Source organism: Balaenoptera borealis (genome assembly GCF_965194805.1).
Source record: "Balaenoptera borealis genome assembly, chromosome: 10".
Classification (NCBI taxonomy): domain Eukaryota; kingdom Metazoa; phylum Chordata; class Mammalia; order Artiodactyla; family Balaenopteridae; genus Balaenoptera; species Balaenoptera borealis.
Window position 1 is genome coordinate 104,739,345 of NC_138874.1, and position 17,334 is coordinate 104,756,678.

At 38.0% G+C, this 17,334-nt stretch overlaps 1 protein-coding gene across 1 annotated transcript in view; it reads left to right on the top strand.

Annotated features, from left to right (window-relative positions):
- The window catches only part of PNLIPRP3 (pancreatic lipase related protein 3), a 62,244-nt gene that overhangs the window by 8,020 nt on the left and 36,890 nt on the right, over nt 1–17,334 (top strand). Inside the window, 1 exon segment of the mRNA XM_082407856.1 lies at nt 4,206–13,063. Coding sequence (XP_082263982.1) covers nt 13,045–13,063 — 19 coding nt within the window. The 5' untranslated portion in view covers nt 4,206–13,044.

A 17,334-nucleotide genomic window follows, 5' to 3' on the forward strand; every position in this document is an offset into this window, starting at 1 on the left:
AATAGCTTTGTGCTAAATAATTTAAAATGTAGGGGCTTCCCCGGTGGCGCAGTGGTTGAGAATCTGCCTGCCAATGCAGGGGACACGGGTTCGAACCCTGGTCTGGGAAGATCCCACATGCCGCGGAGCAACTAGGCCCGTGAGCCACAACTACTGAGCCTGCGCGTCTGGAGCCTGTGCTCCCCAACAAGAGAGGCCGCGATAATGAGAGGCCCGCGCAATGCGGTGAAGAGTGGCCCCCGCTCGCCGCCACTAGAGAAAGCCCTTGCACAGAAACGAAGACCCAACACAGCCAAAAATAAATAAATAAATTTATTAAAAAAAAATGTAATATACCATGAAGGGGCAGTAATTAACAGTGTGAACTGGATAAAATCCCATAGCATGAAATCTATGGCCTTCTTTTTATGAATTAGATGTATGCTGTGGTGGCCTGTTGTAGTATATGGATTTATGTGGCTGAGTGTTGAAAGATATTTTTGAACACTTTTATGTTATTCAAGAGAAAAAATCCTTACTCAATATCTAAAAATAAAAAGTGGATCAAAGTCTTGGCCTTTTGGGTTGGTGTTAGAACCTATCAAATTTGAATAGTTCTCTGCAAAGGCATTCACAAACAGCTACACAAATGTATGATTCAATTTGCTCACTTGAAGTGTAATTGTACCTTTAAGAGAATAATTTGGCAGGGAATAATCTGGCCCATTACCCTACACTGAAATCATTTTCCTGAAATGAAAGGCATGGCTTGAACCACATTACCAAAGCTGTAGAGTTGAAATAAAACTCCAAAAAGATTCTCTGATTTTAAACTCTATGAAAATAAACTAACATTGAAACATAAGAAAGCCTGCCTTTATAATTTGATATTGATAATATGGAAAAAGCTACAAATTGAAGTTGTAGAACTGCAAAACAATAAGTAACTGAAAATTAAATACAGTGATGTTGGAATGTCATAACTGAACACTTGTCCAACAATAACCCTCATGTAAAGAGAGTCTATACATGTTAAGTAGCACTGGTGTTTGTAAATTCCATTTTTGCATATGAAATTAAGTAAATCAGATTATTGCACCCAGTTAAAGGATTTGTGGTTTAGGTTTACATGGTCTGATGGTGATATGTTAGGTTCAATGACAAGTCAAGAAGTAATAAATTATGAAAGAAAACTTAAGTAATGAAATATTTCTATTTTTTCAATGTTATTGTTTATTTTAAAGTTTCATGTGTCTCTAAAAAAAACCGTACATACCTGTTTATATTAATACTACATTCAGAAAATATAAAGTAAATTTGGTTATTTTTCTGACACTTGATTTCTCTCACGTCTCATCTGCTTCACTTGTTTCCGTGACTGGCTGGCCCTTGTAAGCATTTGAATGAGTAACCCCTACCTGGACCTAAGCCTCTATGTGATGCGCAATCATCCTTTGATGAAAGATTGTATTAAAGGGAATGGCCTGTATGGTGTCTATAAACAGATTCGGGAAGCAAGAATTTGTCAGTGTCTCCAGCACTGTCTAGGGGGAAAATGTACCTAACCAGTGGCCTCAAGGATATTGTTACTGTGGAGATAGATGCATCAGTCTTTTCTTAGATGGATAACAGTGGCCATAACTATCATTCAACTAGCTATCCTTGATCAGATGCTATGCTCACCAAGTAACAGGAACATTATTGATCTGGCCTAGGGGAGAGGCCATAATTATCAGGCACCAGAGTATCTTTTCTCCTTAGAAGTGAATTTTTCCCTTACACATTAATAAATTTGCTTTCCAGTTTACATAGCAGCGTCTTGTCAGTTTGGGTGCCTAAATCAGTTGCTAGGGCCTTATCGCCCTTAAGCGTAAGAACAGAGTAAGTGTCTTGACCCATAAACAACGGACCAGATCCTGCTACTTATTTATTTGTAACTCAGTGTTCTAAAAATGGTTGGACCATATCCATTACCGTTCAACTGAATTTATGTATGAGTATTTAGGAACAACAGTGAGAGGCTCCCCTACCACAATAATTTAGAAATAAAAGTAATCTTCGAAAGCCCACATAAAATGGATGAGCTTAGGCATTGGTGAAGACTTTTGGAGAAGTTTGGGGATTATTTAAAATGCTGATCAAAATAGCTAGCGAGTAGTTCCAGGAAAAGATGTTTATACTAATGCTTTTTTTTTTTTCTGCTGTATTTTAATCTAATCCAGTGGCTTTACATTTTGAAAAATGTACCTAGCAGGCTAGTTAAATATGAATTTACTGTTAACAGAAGTCACATTAAGGAAGATTGTAGACTGAGCTGCAGGGCTCCCAACCGCGGCCTGCAGCTGCCAGCGCTTCACTAGGTAAGGCACAGGCCAAGCGGGTAATGGCCCTGGTAGGCTTTTCCTCAATAAATTAATGTGAGTTTACATTCTTCTCAGAGAGAATTGGTGCTCTCTGACATGCACCCGTTAATATAAGTTAAGAGGCGAAGTAGTTTAATTATATATCACGCCACATAAGGCTTTATAACTTGTACCAAGACTGTCAATATTGGAGTCAATAAAAATTGAGTGACTGTGAAATAAGATTCTGAACAATTAATTTTAAAACCAGAATAGTATGAAGAGCAAATGGAAATTATAGATGTATGTAAGTTTATTATATTAGTCCCATTTTTCTGGTTTGTATTATATAAAATAATTAAGTTTTACTTTAAAAAATCCATCATGATTATACTGGAAAGAATGTTGGTACCTGCCTTTTTAGAAATAGTTTTAAATGTGCTCTATTGGCTTTTTAAAACTGGTTGAATTCTCAGAAACATGTTTTAAGTAAATTAAGAATGTTTGTTTTGGGACTTCTCTGGTGGCGCAGTGGTTGAGAATCCGCCTGCCAATGCAGGAGACAAGGGTTCGATCCCTGGTCCGGGAAGAGCCCATATGCTGCGGAGCAACTAAGCCCGTGTGCCACAACTACTGAGCCTGTGCTCTAGAGCCCGCAAGCCACAGCTACTGAGCCCACGTGCTGCAACTACTGAAGCCTGTGCGCCTAGAGCCCGTGCTCTGCAAGCCCCCGCTTGCCGCAACTAGAGAAAGCCCATGCACAGCAACGAAGACCCAACGCAGCCAAAAAATAAATAAATAAATAAATAAATTTATTTAAAAAAAGAATGTTTGTTTTAAGAGCTTGTGTTGGAAAATGATTTCTTACATTTCTGCAAGAAAAAAATATCTAATGAGCTGTGAGTGGAACAGAAAATCAGACAATCCTGTTTTTTAAAAAATCCTTACTACAGTGATAGTTTTAATAAAACCACAAAGCATTTGTTGGAAAGGATCTTGAAGGTCATGTATAATAGTTAACTTTCTACCAGATGTGTAAATCTCTCTTACGTCACCCCAAATAGTCACGCAGGCTCTCCTTGAACAGTGCCACTGACATTGGATTTATTACCTTTCTACTCAGTTCATAAATCTTACCTTCTGTCTGGTTTTAGAGCTCTTTATGTATATGATGTATGACTTCTACTAGACTGTAGTCTCCTTGAGGGCAGATTCAATATTTAAATCCCTAATATCCTGTTTATAATAAGTGTTTTCCCTGTAACAACGTTCTCAAATGTATTATTATTTTTTAAGATATTTATTTATTTATTTATTTGGCTGTGTCTTAGTTGCGGCACGTGGGATCTTCATTGCGGCATGTGGGCGGCATGGGGGATCTTTAGTTGTGGCATGCGAACTCCTATTTGTGGCATGTGGGATCTAGTTCCCTGACCAGAGATTGAACTCAGGCCCCCTGCATTGGAGCATGGAGTCCCAGCCACTGGACCACCAGGGAAGTCCCATCAAATGTATTATTGAAGTAATCAACCAGTAAGTTCCAATTTGGGGACATTCTACTTATTAGAAAATTGCTCCCTAAATTGAACTCTTCAACTTCTGTCAACTGGTCCTATTCCTTTCTGAAGAGTCTCCTAGCCCAAGGGTGGGGCTTCATCTCTAAGGTGAAGCATCTCCTTATTATTGCTTCCTTGTTCTTCCCTTCCACAGTGAGGGGTTGGGGTGGGGTGGGGAAGCTGATCTCAGTTTATGGGTTTCTTTGAAACAACAGTGGTATTCATTTCCCTCTTGCCGCTGCAAGGTCTCAGGTTTGACTGGACCTAAATCAACCCCTTTACTCACCAAAGCACACTTGTTCTTTGGTTTTTTTTTTTTTTTTTTTAGTTGCAATTCCAGTCATGCTCCGTTCTTAAAATTACTTCATGATGTCCTGCTCAAGAGAAGAGTTCCTTTCTGGATGGTGCCAAGAGTCAGCACCTGGCTGTGGTAAACACTGGGTCAGTATAGATGGTAAGAAATAATCACTTTAGGGTGGTTTTATGGTTACAGCACCAGAATTATTGTGAGAGAGGTCCCTCCTCCCCTCAGGAGAAGAACTTGCACAAATATCTGTGAATATGACTCTTAAAATTCAAAGCATAGACTGTTTTAGAACCACAAAAGACATTATATTACAAAGTTCAATTTCCTCATTTTATAGACAAGGGAGTCACACTCAGGGTGTATTGTCCTAGGTTAGCTAGCTAGTGGTGGTATGAGAAGCAGAGACCAACACCCTTTATTTCTATTATCTCTGTGTCCAGAGTACTTTCTCATACAGCTCTCTTACGATGTCAAATTAGGTTGTCTTTTCTGTATCATGTACTGTCACATAAAATTTAAATATAAAATCCACCAGAGGGAAATAAGTGGTTTGGTTAAAATGTGTTCTGTGATTTATCATGTAAGGAGCTTAAGGGTATGTATTCAATAAACCTCAAGTAGTAGCATGTCATTCTGTCTATAGCAGCCCAAATACTGACTCTCTAGTGAAAAGAGAAAACCCAATTGTCTTCAAGTTGCCCCTAAGTCATCTTTTTCTCAGAAAATTTAAATTCATTAATGTGGCAACTAGACATTTTGGAAATATAGAAGCATAAATAAATAAAATTGAACTAGTTAATGAAATAATCCAATATTTAACCTGATTAGAGGTAAATAGTCAGATAATTTCCAATTCAGGGCTTGGGGATGATTTCACATAGTAGGTAATACTTGAGCTGGATTTGGATGGAGGATTAGGGGTTTACCCAGTAGAGGAGGGGGAGTGAATGGTGTTGCAGAAATAGCAAAAATGAAGGCACAGAGGCATAGACACAGCTAGCTTGTTTGCAATGTTCTAAGTGGTTCCGCTTGATGGGTGCTTAGAGTGAGAAGCAGTGGGAGAAGCACAAGGGGGCAGTATCAGAAAAGCTATGCATTACATGCTGATGAGTTCGGACTTTATCTCACAGACAAAGCAGGGTAATGGAATGATCAGATCTGTGTTCTAGAAAAAAACTGTACTAATCAGGTATCATAACAAGCATACAAATATATAGTCTTGGCTTTCAAGTTTACAGTTTATTAATGGAGATGAACAAATAAGTAACAGGAACATTTTTACAGTTATAGGAAGGATAAAAGGTAATTATTTGCATTATTTACAATAGCGAAGATATGGAAACAATCTAAGTGTCCATTAATGGATGAATGGATAAAGAAATTGTGATATTTATATACAATGGAATATTTTTCAGTCATAAAAAAGAAAGAAACCTTGCCATTTGCAACAACATGGATGGACCTCAAAGGCATTATGCTCAGTGAAATCAGTCAGACAGAGAAAGACAAATACCATATGATTTCTCTTTTATGTAGAATCTAAAACAAAACAAAACAAAACAAACAAAAAAAACCAAGCTCATGGATACAGAGAACAGATTGGTGGTTGCTGGGGGAGGAGGGTGTGGGAGAAATGGGTGAAGGGGGTCAAAGATAAAAAGGAAAAAAAAGCAAGGAAAAAAAGCACATTGGAAATTGCACAATATTAAAAATGGAAATGTAAAAAATGTTATAAGTAGGGTAAAAATAATACAAGAGTCAGTGGGTATCCATAAACTGGAGAAATCTTATATGACTGAGGGGAATCAGCAAAAATATTCATGAAAGAGATTGTCACACTTGAGCTGGTCCTTGAGTTATAAGAATGATTTTGCATGTAGAGAAGTGGGAGGAAGGACCGTCAAGGTGGAAGAAACAGCATGAGCAAAACCTCAGCCGGTCAGCGGGTGCAATGGATGTGAAGGGGTATGAACTTGAAGGCTCAGAAGCTAGACTGAGGAGAGGATAAGGAGGTCCTTTATGCAAGTTAAACAGTTTGTTTCATTCAGTAAAGACATCTGAGGAGAATGTGATTAGAAATGTGATTCAAGATGGATGATCTGTAAATAATGTCTAGAATACGTGATTGAAGAGACAGAAGCCTGGGACAGCAGTGATATTTCAGGCAAGAGGTGAAATCCTGAGTGGGGATTATGACCATGTGTCTCATAGTAGGAAATGAATGAGGGAAACACCAAAAAGGAAGCATCAGCAGAGTCCGGTAGGACTCTCTGGAAGCCAGGGACCTTGAGAGTGTCAAAGACAATCTGGACATTTCCAGCCAATGACACAAAGAATAGCAGTTCCACTTCACAGTGGAGAAAACTGATACACACTACCTCAAGCTAGGTGATTAAGGTCAATATCAGTTATAAGTCATGATGATAATATGTCTGCTTGATATGATGTGATGAAAATGGCACTGTATTGCTGTGATCTTCCTCCTCAAAATCCATAACTCCAGGTTGATCATGAGAAAAAAAGCAGACAAATCCCAATTAAGGGCCACTCCACAAAATACCTGCCCCGTACTCCTCATTCTATCAAGATCATCAGAAACAAGGAAAGTCTGAGACAATGTCACAGGCAAGAGGAGCCTAAGGAAACAATGACTAAATGTAATATGGTATCCTGGATGGGCTAACTGGAACAGAAAAAGGATATTAGATAAAAACTAAGAAAATCTGAATAAAGTATGGACTTGAGTTAATAATAATGCATCAATAATTCTTCATTAATTGTAACAAATATACCATACCAATGTAAGATGTGAAAAATAGGGGAATCTTGGTGTGGGGTATGGGGGAACTCGCTATATTGTTTTCCTAATTTTCCTATAAATCTAAAACTATTTTAAAATAAAAAGTTTATTAAAAAAAAAAGAATAGCAGTTCCTACAACAGGAATGGGGAGGGTGTGAGGAAGAGCTCTTTGGAAAGAAAAGAGTTTCTTAAAACTTGAATATGGTAACTTTCTTTTTTTTTCTTTTTAATTAATTAATTTACTTATTTATTTATGGCTGTGTTGGGTCTTCGTTTCTGTGCGAGGGCTTTCTCCAGTTGCAGCGAGTGGGGGCCACTCTTCATCGTGGTGCGCGGGCCTCTCACTGTCGCGGCCTCTCCCGTTGCGGAGCACAGGCTCCAGACGCGCAGGCTCAGTAGTTGTGGCTCACGGGCTTAGCCGCTCCGCGGCATGTGGGATCTTCCCAGACCGGGGCACGAACCCGTGTCCCCTGCATTGGCAGGCGGATTCTTAACCACTGCGCCACCAGGGAAGCCCTATGGTAACTTTCTGATTCAAATAAAACACCCAGTTAGAAAGGCCCAGAAGACACTTGACATTGCCGGGCAAGAAGCTTTGGAAAGAGGATGGAAGGAAGTTTCTCACAAAGAGACAAAAGATGAAGTCATAGGAGGGGACTATCTTGCCACAGGTGGAAATATCTAGGTATCTACAAAGTATGGAGAAAAGAAATGAATCTTGGGGAATAATTGTATTTGAAAATAAGAAAATTGAAAAAGCCACCAGCAATGGAACAAGAGAAGCCATAGAAATAGGTAGGAAAACAGATGACTTCAGGGACCTTGAAGATAAAGATGTGTGTTTCAGTGCCAAGGAAAGTAAATGCAGCAGAAAGATTAGGGAGGACCAACAATTTGAAAGGCTATTGAGAGACACTGTAATGTTTAGGGTTTATACTGGGTTCAAGTCCTAGGTCAGTTTTCATAATTATTTTGGGGATTATTTCTTTAACCTGTGTAACTTCACCTTCCTTATCTGAATAAAAATTGAAATATATCAACCTTATAGGGTAATTGTGAGAACAAAATAATGGGCTAATGTATATGTAACATGTAACATAGAACCTGAGTAGTAAAGGTTTATTAACTACATCATGAGTCTTTCTAAGAAAATCAGGGCAGGCTCCCGTGCTGGTCTAAAAATGGCTGGAGAAGGGAGAGAAAGGATACTGGCTTGGGGGCTTTATGGTGGTGAGGAGTTGAGGCTGGGGCAAAAGGGTTCCCATTCACATGGGCACGGCTTCCGTGGTTTGGACTTCACACCTGTGCCAAGAGGATTTCTTAGCCTGCTTAGATGTGGGGCAGAAAGGAAAAAGGTAATGGTGACTCTTAAAAGCTGTCAGCAGTCAAATATGAAAAAAACGGAGTCAGACTCTTTCTTACAAAGTGTTTCCCAGAGTCTCCCTCAGCTGGACCCCGCAAACACCCACTGCCCCTCTAGCACCGCGCTAAAATGGGGAAGTTTGATGGAAGGAAAGCCAGAATGGAAGAGACTGAAGAGTCTTAAGCAACTGCAGTCAAAATATCTTAGCAGGTGAAACATTGCCAAGGCCACTTCCAGGATCTTGAAAGCACCTGTACTGTAGAGGAGACTTGAAATCCTTTTATGGATGAGTATTTGAGTTGTTTTAAAATGTGTTTGGCTGGATTTGCGCTACTCTACTTACATTCGGGTTGTCCTAGTGGATGGGTGGAAGTATGTGACAGAACTACTAGCCAAGGGTAGAGATGCTGTTGGTCACAAGACAAGAAGTGCATAGGGCCCAAGTTTAATCCACACTGAAACAAATCATCACCCTCTGATCTCTTACCTGTAAGTCACCTTCTTGTAACTTGTCCTTGGACATACTTTTCTTGTTCTTTTTTCTGAAATCCCCACCCTTCAATCATCCCTTTCCTAACTTATGTCTACCTACTTCATCATGCTTCCTAGTGAGCCAGTTTTCTATGACTCTCTCTCCGCGCGGTTCATTTCTGTTGGGTCCACATTCCCTCATAATTGCATAAGCCATTCACATCCAGACTTCCCTATTGTTATTTCACTTTCTCAGAAGACCTACCCATTGATGACCCTCCCTTCCAGTCCTGCCTTTCTCCTAGGCTTGTTTGGACAAGTACCCAGCCTCTCTCAACGACATTCATTGAGTAACACTTCACATGTAACAGGAGACTGGGTTGCCTAAGAAATAATAATAATTATTATAACTCCTATTTATTGAGTGTTGACTGTTTGCTTCGTGCTCAGCTAAGCTCATAATGGGCATAATCTCGTTTTTATCTTCACAATAATACTCTATGGTACATAATCCCCATATCACTCAACTGTGGTAATCATTTCATGATGTATTAGTGTATCAAATCATCACATTGTATACTTTAAATATACACAGTTTTATTTTTCAGTTATACTGAATAAAGTTGGGGGGGAGGAAAGGAGAGAAATGAATAGTTGGATAAGGGATAAAAGGCAAATTTAATGTTCAAAATAAAATTAGTGCAAGCAAGATAATGAGACATATACTTATTAGTCAATGTACAGAGGGGATCTGAGGCTCAGAAAAATTGAATAAGTTGTCAGAGATCATGCAGCTAAAGAAGCCCTGCCTGGCTGTGAACACTGATCCAGTTCTGCAGTCCAGGCTCCACATCACCATTCCTTCCATGAGAGCCTGCTTCTAGAATTTAAGCCTTTTCAAACTGCATTGAAATCCCACACATGATTTGCCAATTCTAGAGGTAGGTATAAATCCTCCCAACCTCTCCTTTCCTTACAATTGCCTCTTTGATGGTGACATTTTTCTATATTATATTATTCCGACTTCTTTGCTGAATGTGGAAGAATTTAATTTTTCAAAGTGTATTTTAATAAGCCACATTCTAGTATGGCAAATTGCCATTATGAAAAGTGTGCTACTTGGAAACTTCAAGTAGCCTTCTAGAGTAACTTGTAATTATAATGAATTGTGTTGATGTTATGTGCATTTTTATTGTATATAATTTAACAAGTATGTGATGGCTATCTAATTATAGTTCACAAAGTAATAGTTTACAGCAATATTTCCTCAGTAGAGGTTATACTTCCATATGAGATTCTTGTTTTATGTCTGCATACAAGTCGTATATTACTACAAAATGTGCATACAAATAAAGCCTTACTAAAAAAAATAGACTTTAGAAACATTATCTGTTTTAGAAACACATTTTCAAAAATTTGCAGAAAAAAATTACATGCCTTAAACCAATCAAGGTAAACAAATCATTAAAATATTTTGTCCTATCAAACATTGTAAGAAATATTCTGACAATAATCATGAGAGAAAGTTCATTATTCAAGAATAAGACAGGAAAAGTAAATTTTTCTACCTCTGTGAAATGCACTGAGTATGCTCCTAAATGATTACATCCTTTAAGCAGTAAATCAAAGAATGGGGGTAATAACAAAGGAAACCCTTTGGGCTCTACCTTCAAACTATATCCTGAGCCAATCCACTTCTTACCACCTCCATTGTTACCTTCTTGGTCCAAACCACTATCATCTTCACCTGGATCACTGCAGTAGCTTCCCAACTGGTCGTCTTGCTTCTCCTTTCCCTCTCCTACAGTCTACTGGCAACAGAGCAGCCAGAATGACCCTGTTACAACCGAAGTCAAACCAGGCTCCTTCTCTACTCAGAGGCCTCCACTGGCTTTCTTTTCTGTGAGAGGAAAAGCTGAAGTTGTTACAATGGCCTACAAAGCCTTACCTGCTCTGACCTCCAAGCACCTCTGTGACCTCATCCTGTCCTCATCCCACTCCGTGTCTCTCTGATCCTGCCATACTGGCCTTTTTGCTTTTCCTCAGAGATACGAGGCACACTCCTGCCTTGAGACCTGGGCTTACCTGTCCTTTTGCCCGGAGAGTCACTTAGTTACCTCCCTTCTTCGAGTCTTTGCTCAAATGTCACCTTCTCAATGAAGCCTCCCTGGACCACCCAAATTAATAGCAACCTTCTCTTCCAAGCAAATCGCAAATGCCCCAATCTCCCTTACTCTGTTTTTTTTCCCCATAGTACTTAAACCACATTTTCACATACTCTATAATTTACTTGTTTATTGTGTTTATTGGCTGCCTCCCCCACTACAATATTCAAGAGGGCAGGGTCTCTGTTTTTTGTTTCGTTCATTGGTGTGTCACTAGAAACCAGGAGAGTACCTGTCACATAGCAACCACTCAAATATGAGGTGAATGAATGAATGAGTGCTAAGATTACTCAAGCATTTGTCTTTGTATTTCTCTCTTTCTTTGCTTCCCCAAAATAGCCACAGTGCCAGCCTCCTTGAAATCTCAGATAATTTAAAGAGTTGTGCATTAAGAAATAGCCTAAAAAGTTATTTAAGAAATTATAGCCTTGTTATTCAGGGTTCTGACATTAATAATGAAATATTCATTATGGCATCTTGAAAGGTTCTCTGCCTTACTAAATTCTCAAAATAATTTATCATGTCAGGGACAAAATTAATTGAATTATTTTCTACTCTTGAATCAAGAATTCAACTGATTTGCTGGTTTTCCTCATTTTTGTTGTGCTGTCATATATAAGCACAGATTTGATTTTGTGATGAACTTTTAAAAGCTACTGTTAACTCCTCTACGTGACATTTTTCAGGCAGAACTGCCATGATTTCAGTAAGCATCTAGAATTCACCAGTATCTGACCCTCGTTAAAGATAATTGTTAAAGTATAATGAGTCTTCAACTCTCAGAATGATAATCTCTCTAGAGTAAGAGTTTCCTTGAATGATATGAGATCAATGAAATCTAATGCTATTTTTTTTTCTCAACAGATATTGACCATATGTCTACTATGATAGACCTATTACTAGATGCTAGGAGCCTAGAGATGAACAAAAACCAGTCCTTATCCCAGAATGGTTTAGTCTGGAGAAGGAGACTAATTCATAGGTAATTGCCTAACAAGTCTATGACATGCTAAGTGCTATAGCAGATTCACTGAAAAGTGCTGTGAAAACATGGAAGAGAGAATGGTTTTCTTTTAATTCCTATATTATCATTGTAGATCTTTGTATTTTTTCACTTAAGCATGTTTGTTAAGCACCTACTAAGTTCCAGGCATTGTGCTTGTCCTGTGGGATGCAGACATGAATAAGACACAATCTTCTGAGAGATGCTGCTGATTATGTTATTCATGCCAATCCCATGCGTGTGGCTGAAAACATTGATTCTTGAAATGCCACTTGGGAAAAATGACCAGTTGTAACTGGTGAAGCTTTTAGAGCATGCCTCTTCTGTGGCATAGTTACTGGTCGCTCAATGTGCCAGGCACTGAGCTTGGTCTATTCTCTAATCACTACATATCTGCATGCCAGGGTGGACTGGCTATTATGAGTTCCAGGAAATATTCCAACCAAAAAAGCACCCGAGACTTGTAACTAGTCTTGTTCATAACCTCTCCTTTGTCTTGCATTCTGGCACAACATAACAAGGTTTATATAAAAAGGCTAAACGCTTCATAAATAATTTAAAATTTTAATGCTAATATGGTGAGAGTAAAAAATTATGAAAAACTAAGAAATACTTTCAGCCATCTTCTATGAACATTTAAAAACTGAGAAACTGACTAAGGATATCTGTGAATTGAATTGCTCATCACTCTAAGTTAATGGAGTAGCCAAAAAGACGAATTTGTATTACATTAAAGTTTATTATGAATCCTATGTACAATGATGTAAGGGTATATTTAGCTATATGTGAGCATACATTTGCTCATATAGGCATTAACATACTTGAAAAATGACAATAATAAAATTAACACAATATAGTACTTACTGTATGCTAGGTATTATTCATATAATAAGTAATTCAATCACCTAAATGACCCTATGAATTAGGAACCATGGTTATCCCCATTTTACAGGCAAGGGAAAACACAGTGAGCTTCCTAGCCCAAGGTCACTGCTAATAAGTGGCATAGCCAGAACTTGAATCCAGGTGATCGGGCTCCAATCACCAGGCAACTCCTATGCTACATTTCCACACAGGTAAGACTGGCAGATTAGCCATGTTCGTTGTTTGACTCAGCGTATTCCAGTAGGGCCTGTTTGTATTAAGTGGATGTTTGCACTCAGAAATGTGTTAGGTAGTATTCCATTGTATATATGTACCGCATGTTCTTTATCCATTCATCCATCCATGGACAGTTAGGTTGCTTCCATGTTCTGGCTATTGTAAATAGTGCTGCAGTGACATTGGGGAGCATATATCTTTTCGAATTATGGCTTTCTCCAGCCATAAAAAAGAATGAAATAATGCCATTTGCAGCAACATGGATGGACCTAGAGATTGTCATACTGAGTGAAGTAAGTCAGAGAAAGACAAAAACCATGTAATATCACTCATATGTGGAATCTAAAAAAATGGTACAAATGAACTTATTTACAAACAGAAATAGAGTCACAGATATAGAAAACAAATTTATGGTTACCAAGGGGGAAAGGGGGGTGAGGGATAAATTGGGAGATTGGGATTGACATATACACACTACTATATATAAAATAGGTAACTCATAAGAACATACCGTATAGCACAGGGAACTCTACTCAATACTCTGTAATGACCTATATGGGAAAACAATCTAAAAAAGAGTGGATATATGTATATGTATAACTGATTCACTTTGCTGTTTAGCAGAAACTAACACAACATTGTAAATCAACTATACTCCAATAAAAATTAATTAAAAAAAAAGAAATGTCTTAGGGAAAAAATATACAAAGTGTATAATCCTGGTTTGGAAAAATTTTGCTTTTTTAAATGTTTGTTAACTACCATCCCAAAGCATTAAAATATCAGTAGCTTTCAAGAGTGACTCAGTTTGTGCCTAACCAAAATATTACTAATGACGAAACAGCAAAACCTCAGAAATTTTAATTACCCATCACATAACGCAAGGCATACCCTGCTAATTATATCTCTTTATGTGAAGCTAGGAGTCTAAAGTATGGCACATTTACTAGGCAGAGCAGAAGAATTAAAGGTAGTGTGAGCTCCATCCTCTTCTGGACCTAGAACTTAAATACTGATTGATGTCATTTTGAAGAAAACAGCTTAATATTTTATAGTGAGGTGACTTTGTAAGTGAAAAATTTCAGGAAGATTTTATGTGATTTTTAAAATCAACTTAGATGTTTAGAATTTGGATTGCTGCACTTTTATTGTTTGGCACATCAACAGGTAAGACTCATAATTTATTATAAGTTCTTTAAAATAGAGTATATTCACATCTAAAATGTAATTGACATAGACTTTGAAATATTGGCTCTGTTTATATTTTATTCTTCATAAAATTATCTAAGGAAAATGCATCAGTTTCATAATAATGAATCTGATGAGCATATGAAAAGCATCTATTTCCAATGAAGTCACTAGACAGTCTTGTACTGGGCCTCCAGCTCCATCACTTACTAGCCTTATGGCCTTGGTCAAGTAACTTGTCCATTGAAGTCTCAATTTCTTCACTTCTAAGATGAGTATGTAGCAGTAAATAAAAACATACATGTTTCCATTTTCAGTACCTGCTTCACAGTAGATGCTCAATAAATGTTTGAATGAATGAATGATTAATTAATGCTGATTGGAACCTCCACATTGATATTTTTTTTCCATTTGGGTCATGATCTTACATATTAACTCAATATTCATTGACTTGTGCACTTTATACTGTGGACTCCTTATACATTACCTATGTAGTGGATGTTGGTTTCTTCTGTTCTTACCACCCTGGTTCAACATTGTAACGGTAAGCACAATAAAAGTTAGTTGATATGTTTTAGCCAAAATAGACTCAAAGGATTTCACTGTTTTTTAGTCCCTGCCCTCCAGCTCTCCTCTATGAGATGAAAAATAAAGGAGATGGAGCCATCGTTAGTTTTAGTATATGCCAGGAACTGTGCTCTATTTTCCATGATTTTCCTGCCCCAGGACAGTCCCAATTGAATGCTGAAAACAGATTAATAAATTCCAAAGCAGAATTAAGAAGCGAGTGAAGTATGTCCTGGTCTACGTTCTTGTATTATCACATCTCTTCTCAGTGGCATCTCCTCCTTCTAGAGTTCAAAGTCCTTTTGCTCTGTCTACTCACAGCCTACCCCTCAAAATCCTTTCTGAACAAGGATGCTAATACATTTTTTTAAATCAACAAATACAGTCACGTCTATGTTCCAGGCATTGTGTTAAGCTCTGGAGATACAGTTGTGATTGGTAAGTTCCCTAGAGCCCATCAGAAATATTTGCTTTTCAAATATTTGCTTTTCAATAGGGAGTGACTTCTGCTTAGAAGCTCATTGAATTAAGCACAAAGTAAAAAATGGTAGATAGCAGAGAAGTGAATGCAAGTGGACTCTCACAAATTTAATAGACGCAATATAGGTAATAATACAAACACGATATAGACTCAATTTTTTAATTATGGCAGCTGTGTATTGTATATATGTGTGTAGTAGAAATATATATAATCTAAATTTCATATAACTATATTTTTAAAAATTTTTATCTGGCAGCTAACTCTCTCCTAGGTCCCCTTCTTAGACAGTTTAAATGCCATAATCAATCATAATCATTCCTTAGTGTGCACATTGGACTTCTCTGCTGCACTTACTTCACTTGGCTTAACCCTGACCCTGATTAAATTCAATACTTTGCAACTTTGTGACTGCACCTGTGCAGCTGAGTGTGCCTGGAGAAAAACGCAATCCATGCTGACTGTCTCACTGTGAAATCATGGTTATTAAACTAAAGTGGACTATGAGTCTGCCAAGCCATCATATTCTACTTCCCTGGTCCTTTCATTTTCCCAGGCTCCTGGGTTATTTCGTTTTTCTCCCCTCTTCTCAAACTGCCAATGCCTCCCTGCCCACCAACACTCTTGACTGATGGTCTTGTTTCCTATTTCAATAAGAAAATAGAGGACTTCTCTGGTAGCTCAGTGGTCTGCCTGGCAATGCAGGGGACACGGGTTCAATCCCTGGTCCGGGAAGATCCTACATGCCGCGGAGCAACTAAGCCCATGTGCCACAACTGCTGAGACTGCGCTCTGGAAACCAAGAGCCACAACTACTGAGCCCACGTGCCACAACTACTGAAGCGCGCGTGCTGCGACTACTGAAGCCCGAGCGCCTAGAGCCCGTGCTCCGCAACAAGAGAAGCCACTGCAATGAGAAGCCCCCACACCACAATGAAGAGTGGCCCCCACACACCGCAACTAGAGAAAGCCTGCGTGCAGCAACGAAGACCCAATGCAGCCAAAAAAGAAAAAGAAAAAAAGAAAACAGAAACAAAAAGAAGAGACCCTCCACAAATTCCCAGCACCACATCTATCCATCTACCTGCATATTCCTGTCCATACATTCTGCCTTCTTTCTTTCACAAAAGGTGAGCCATTCAACAAAGACCAACCCTTCCTCCTATGTGTTAGACTTCATCTCCTCTCACCTGCTTCACCCCCCACTAGAGGACATTTTTTTTTTTTTCCATGGGGGCCAGGACTATTTTTTTCACTGCTGAGTCCTCAGTGCTGAGAATAGTATCTGGCACATAATAGGCACCCAAATAAATATTTCTTGAATAAATTAATGAACATATTTTCCAGCTTTTCTATGTCATTGAAAAAGGCTGCTCATAGTATGATAGAGAAGAGACTCATTTAGAAAGTGGAAATTAGGAAAATATGAACTAATATGCCAATTTATATGATTTCTTAACCAATTAAAACTAGCTTCATGTAATGTGCCATATTTCAAATGCTCCTGTAAGGAACTTTTAGGTCGAAGAGGAAATAAAAACATTTCAATTGCAGAATATAGCAAAATATGACTCAATAACTGAAGAAACTACAAAAAGAACAAGTAATGTTGAAGGAAGAATTTAATTAATAAAAATAAAGCAGATGTCAATGCATTAGAAAAACGGAAAAAACCCAATATAATTGATAAATCTATGTGGAGGTCACTTCATAAAACTAAAAAAATAGAAAATGGTGATGGAAGTTTTAAATAAACAAAGGGAAATAACCATGGGTGTGAAAGACATTAAAATGATTATATTTTGTATAAATTCATGCTAAGAGAATTGAAATTCTAGATGAAAAATATTACTCTTTACACCAAAGTAAATCCCAGATAGATGAACATTTAAAAGTAAAAGAGTGAAACAATAAAAGTATGAGAAGAAAACAGAGTGAAGTTGTTAATGATCTTGGAGTGAGGATGGTTTTTCTAAACAAGAAAAAACTCCGAAGCCATAAAGGAAAAGATTG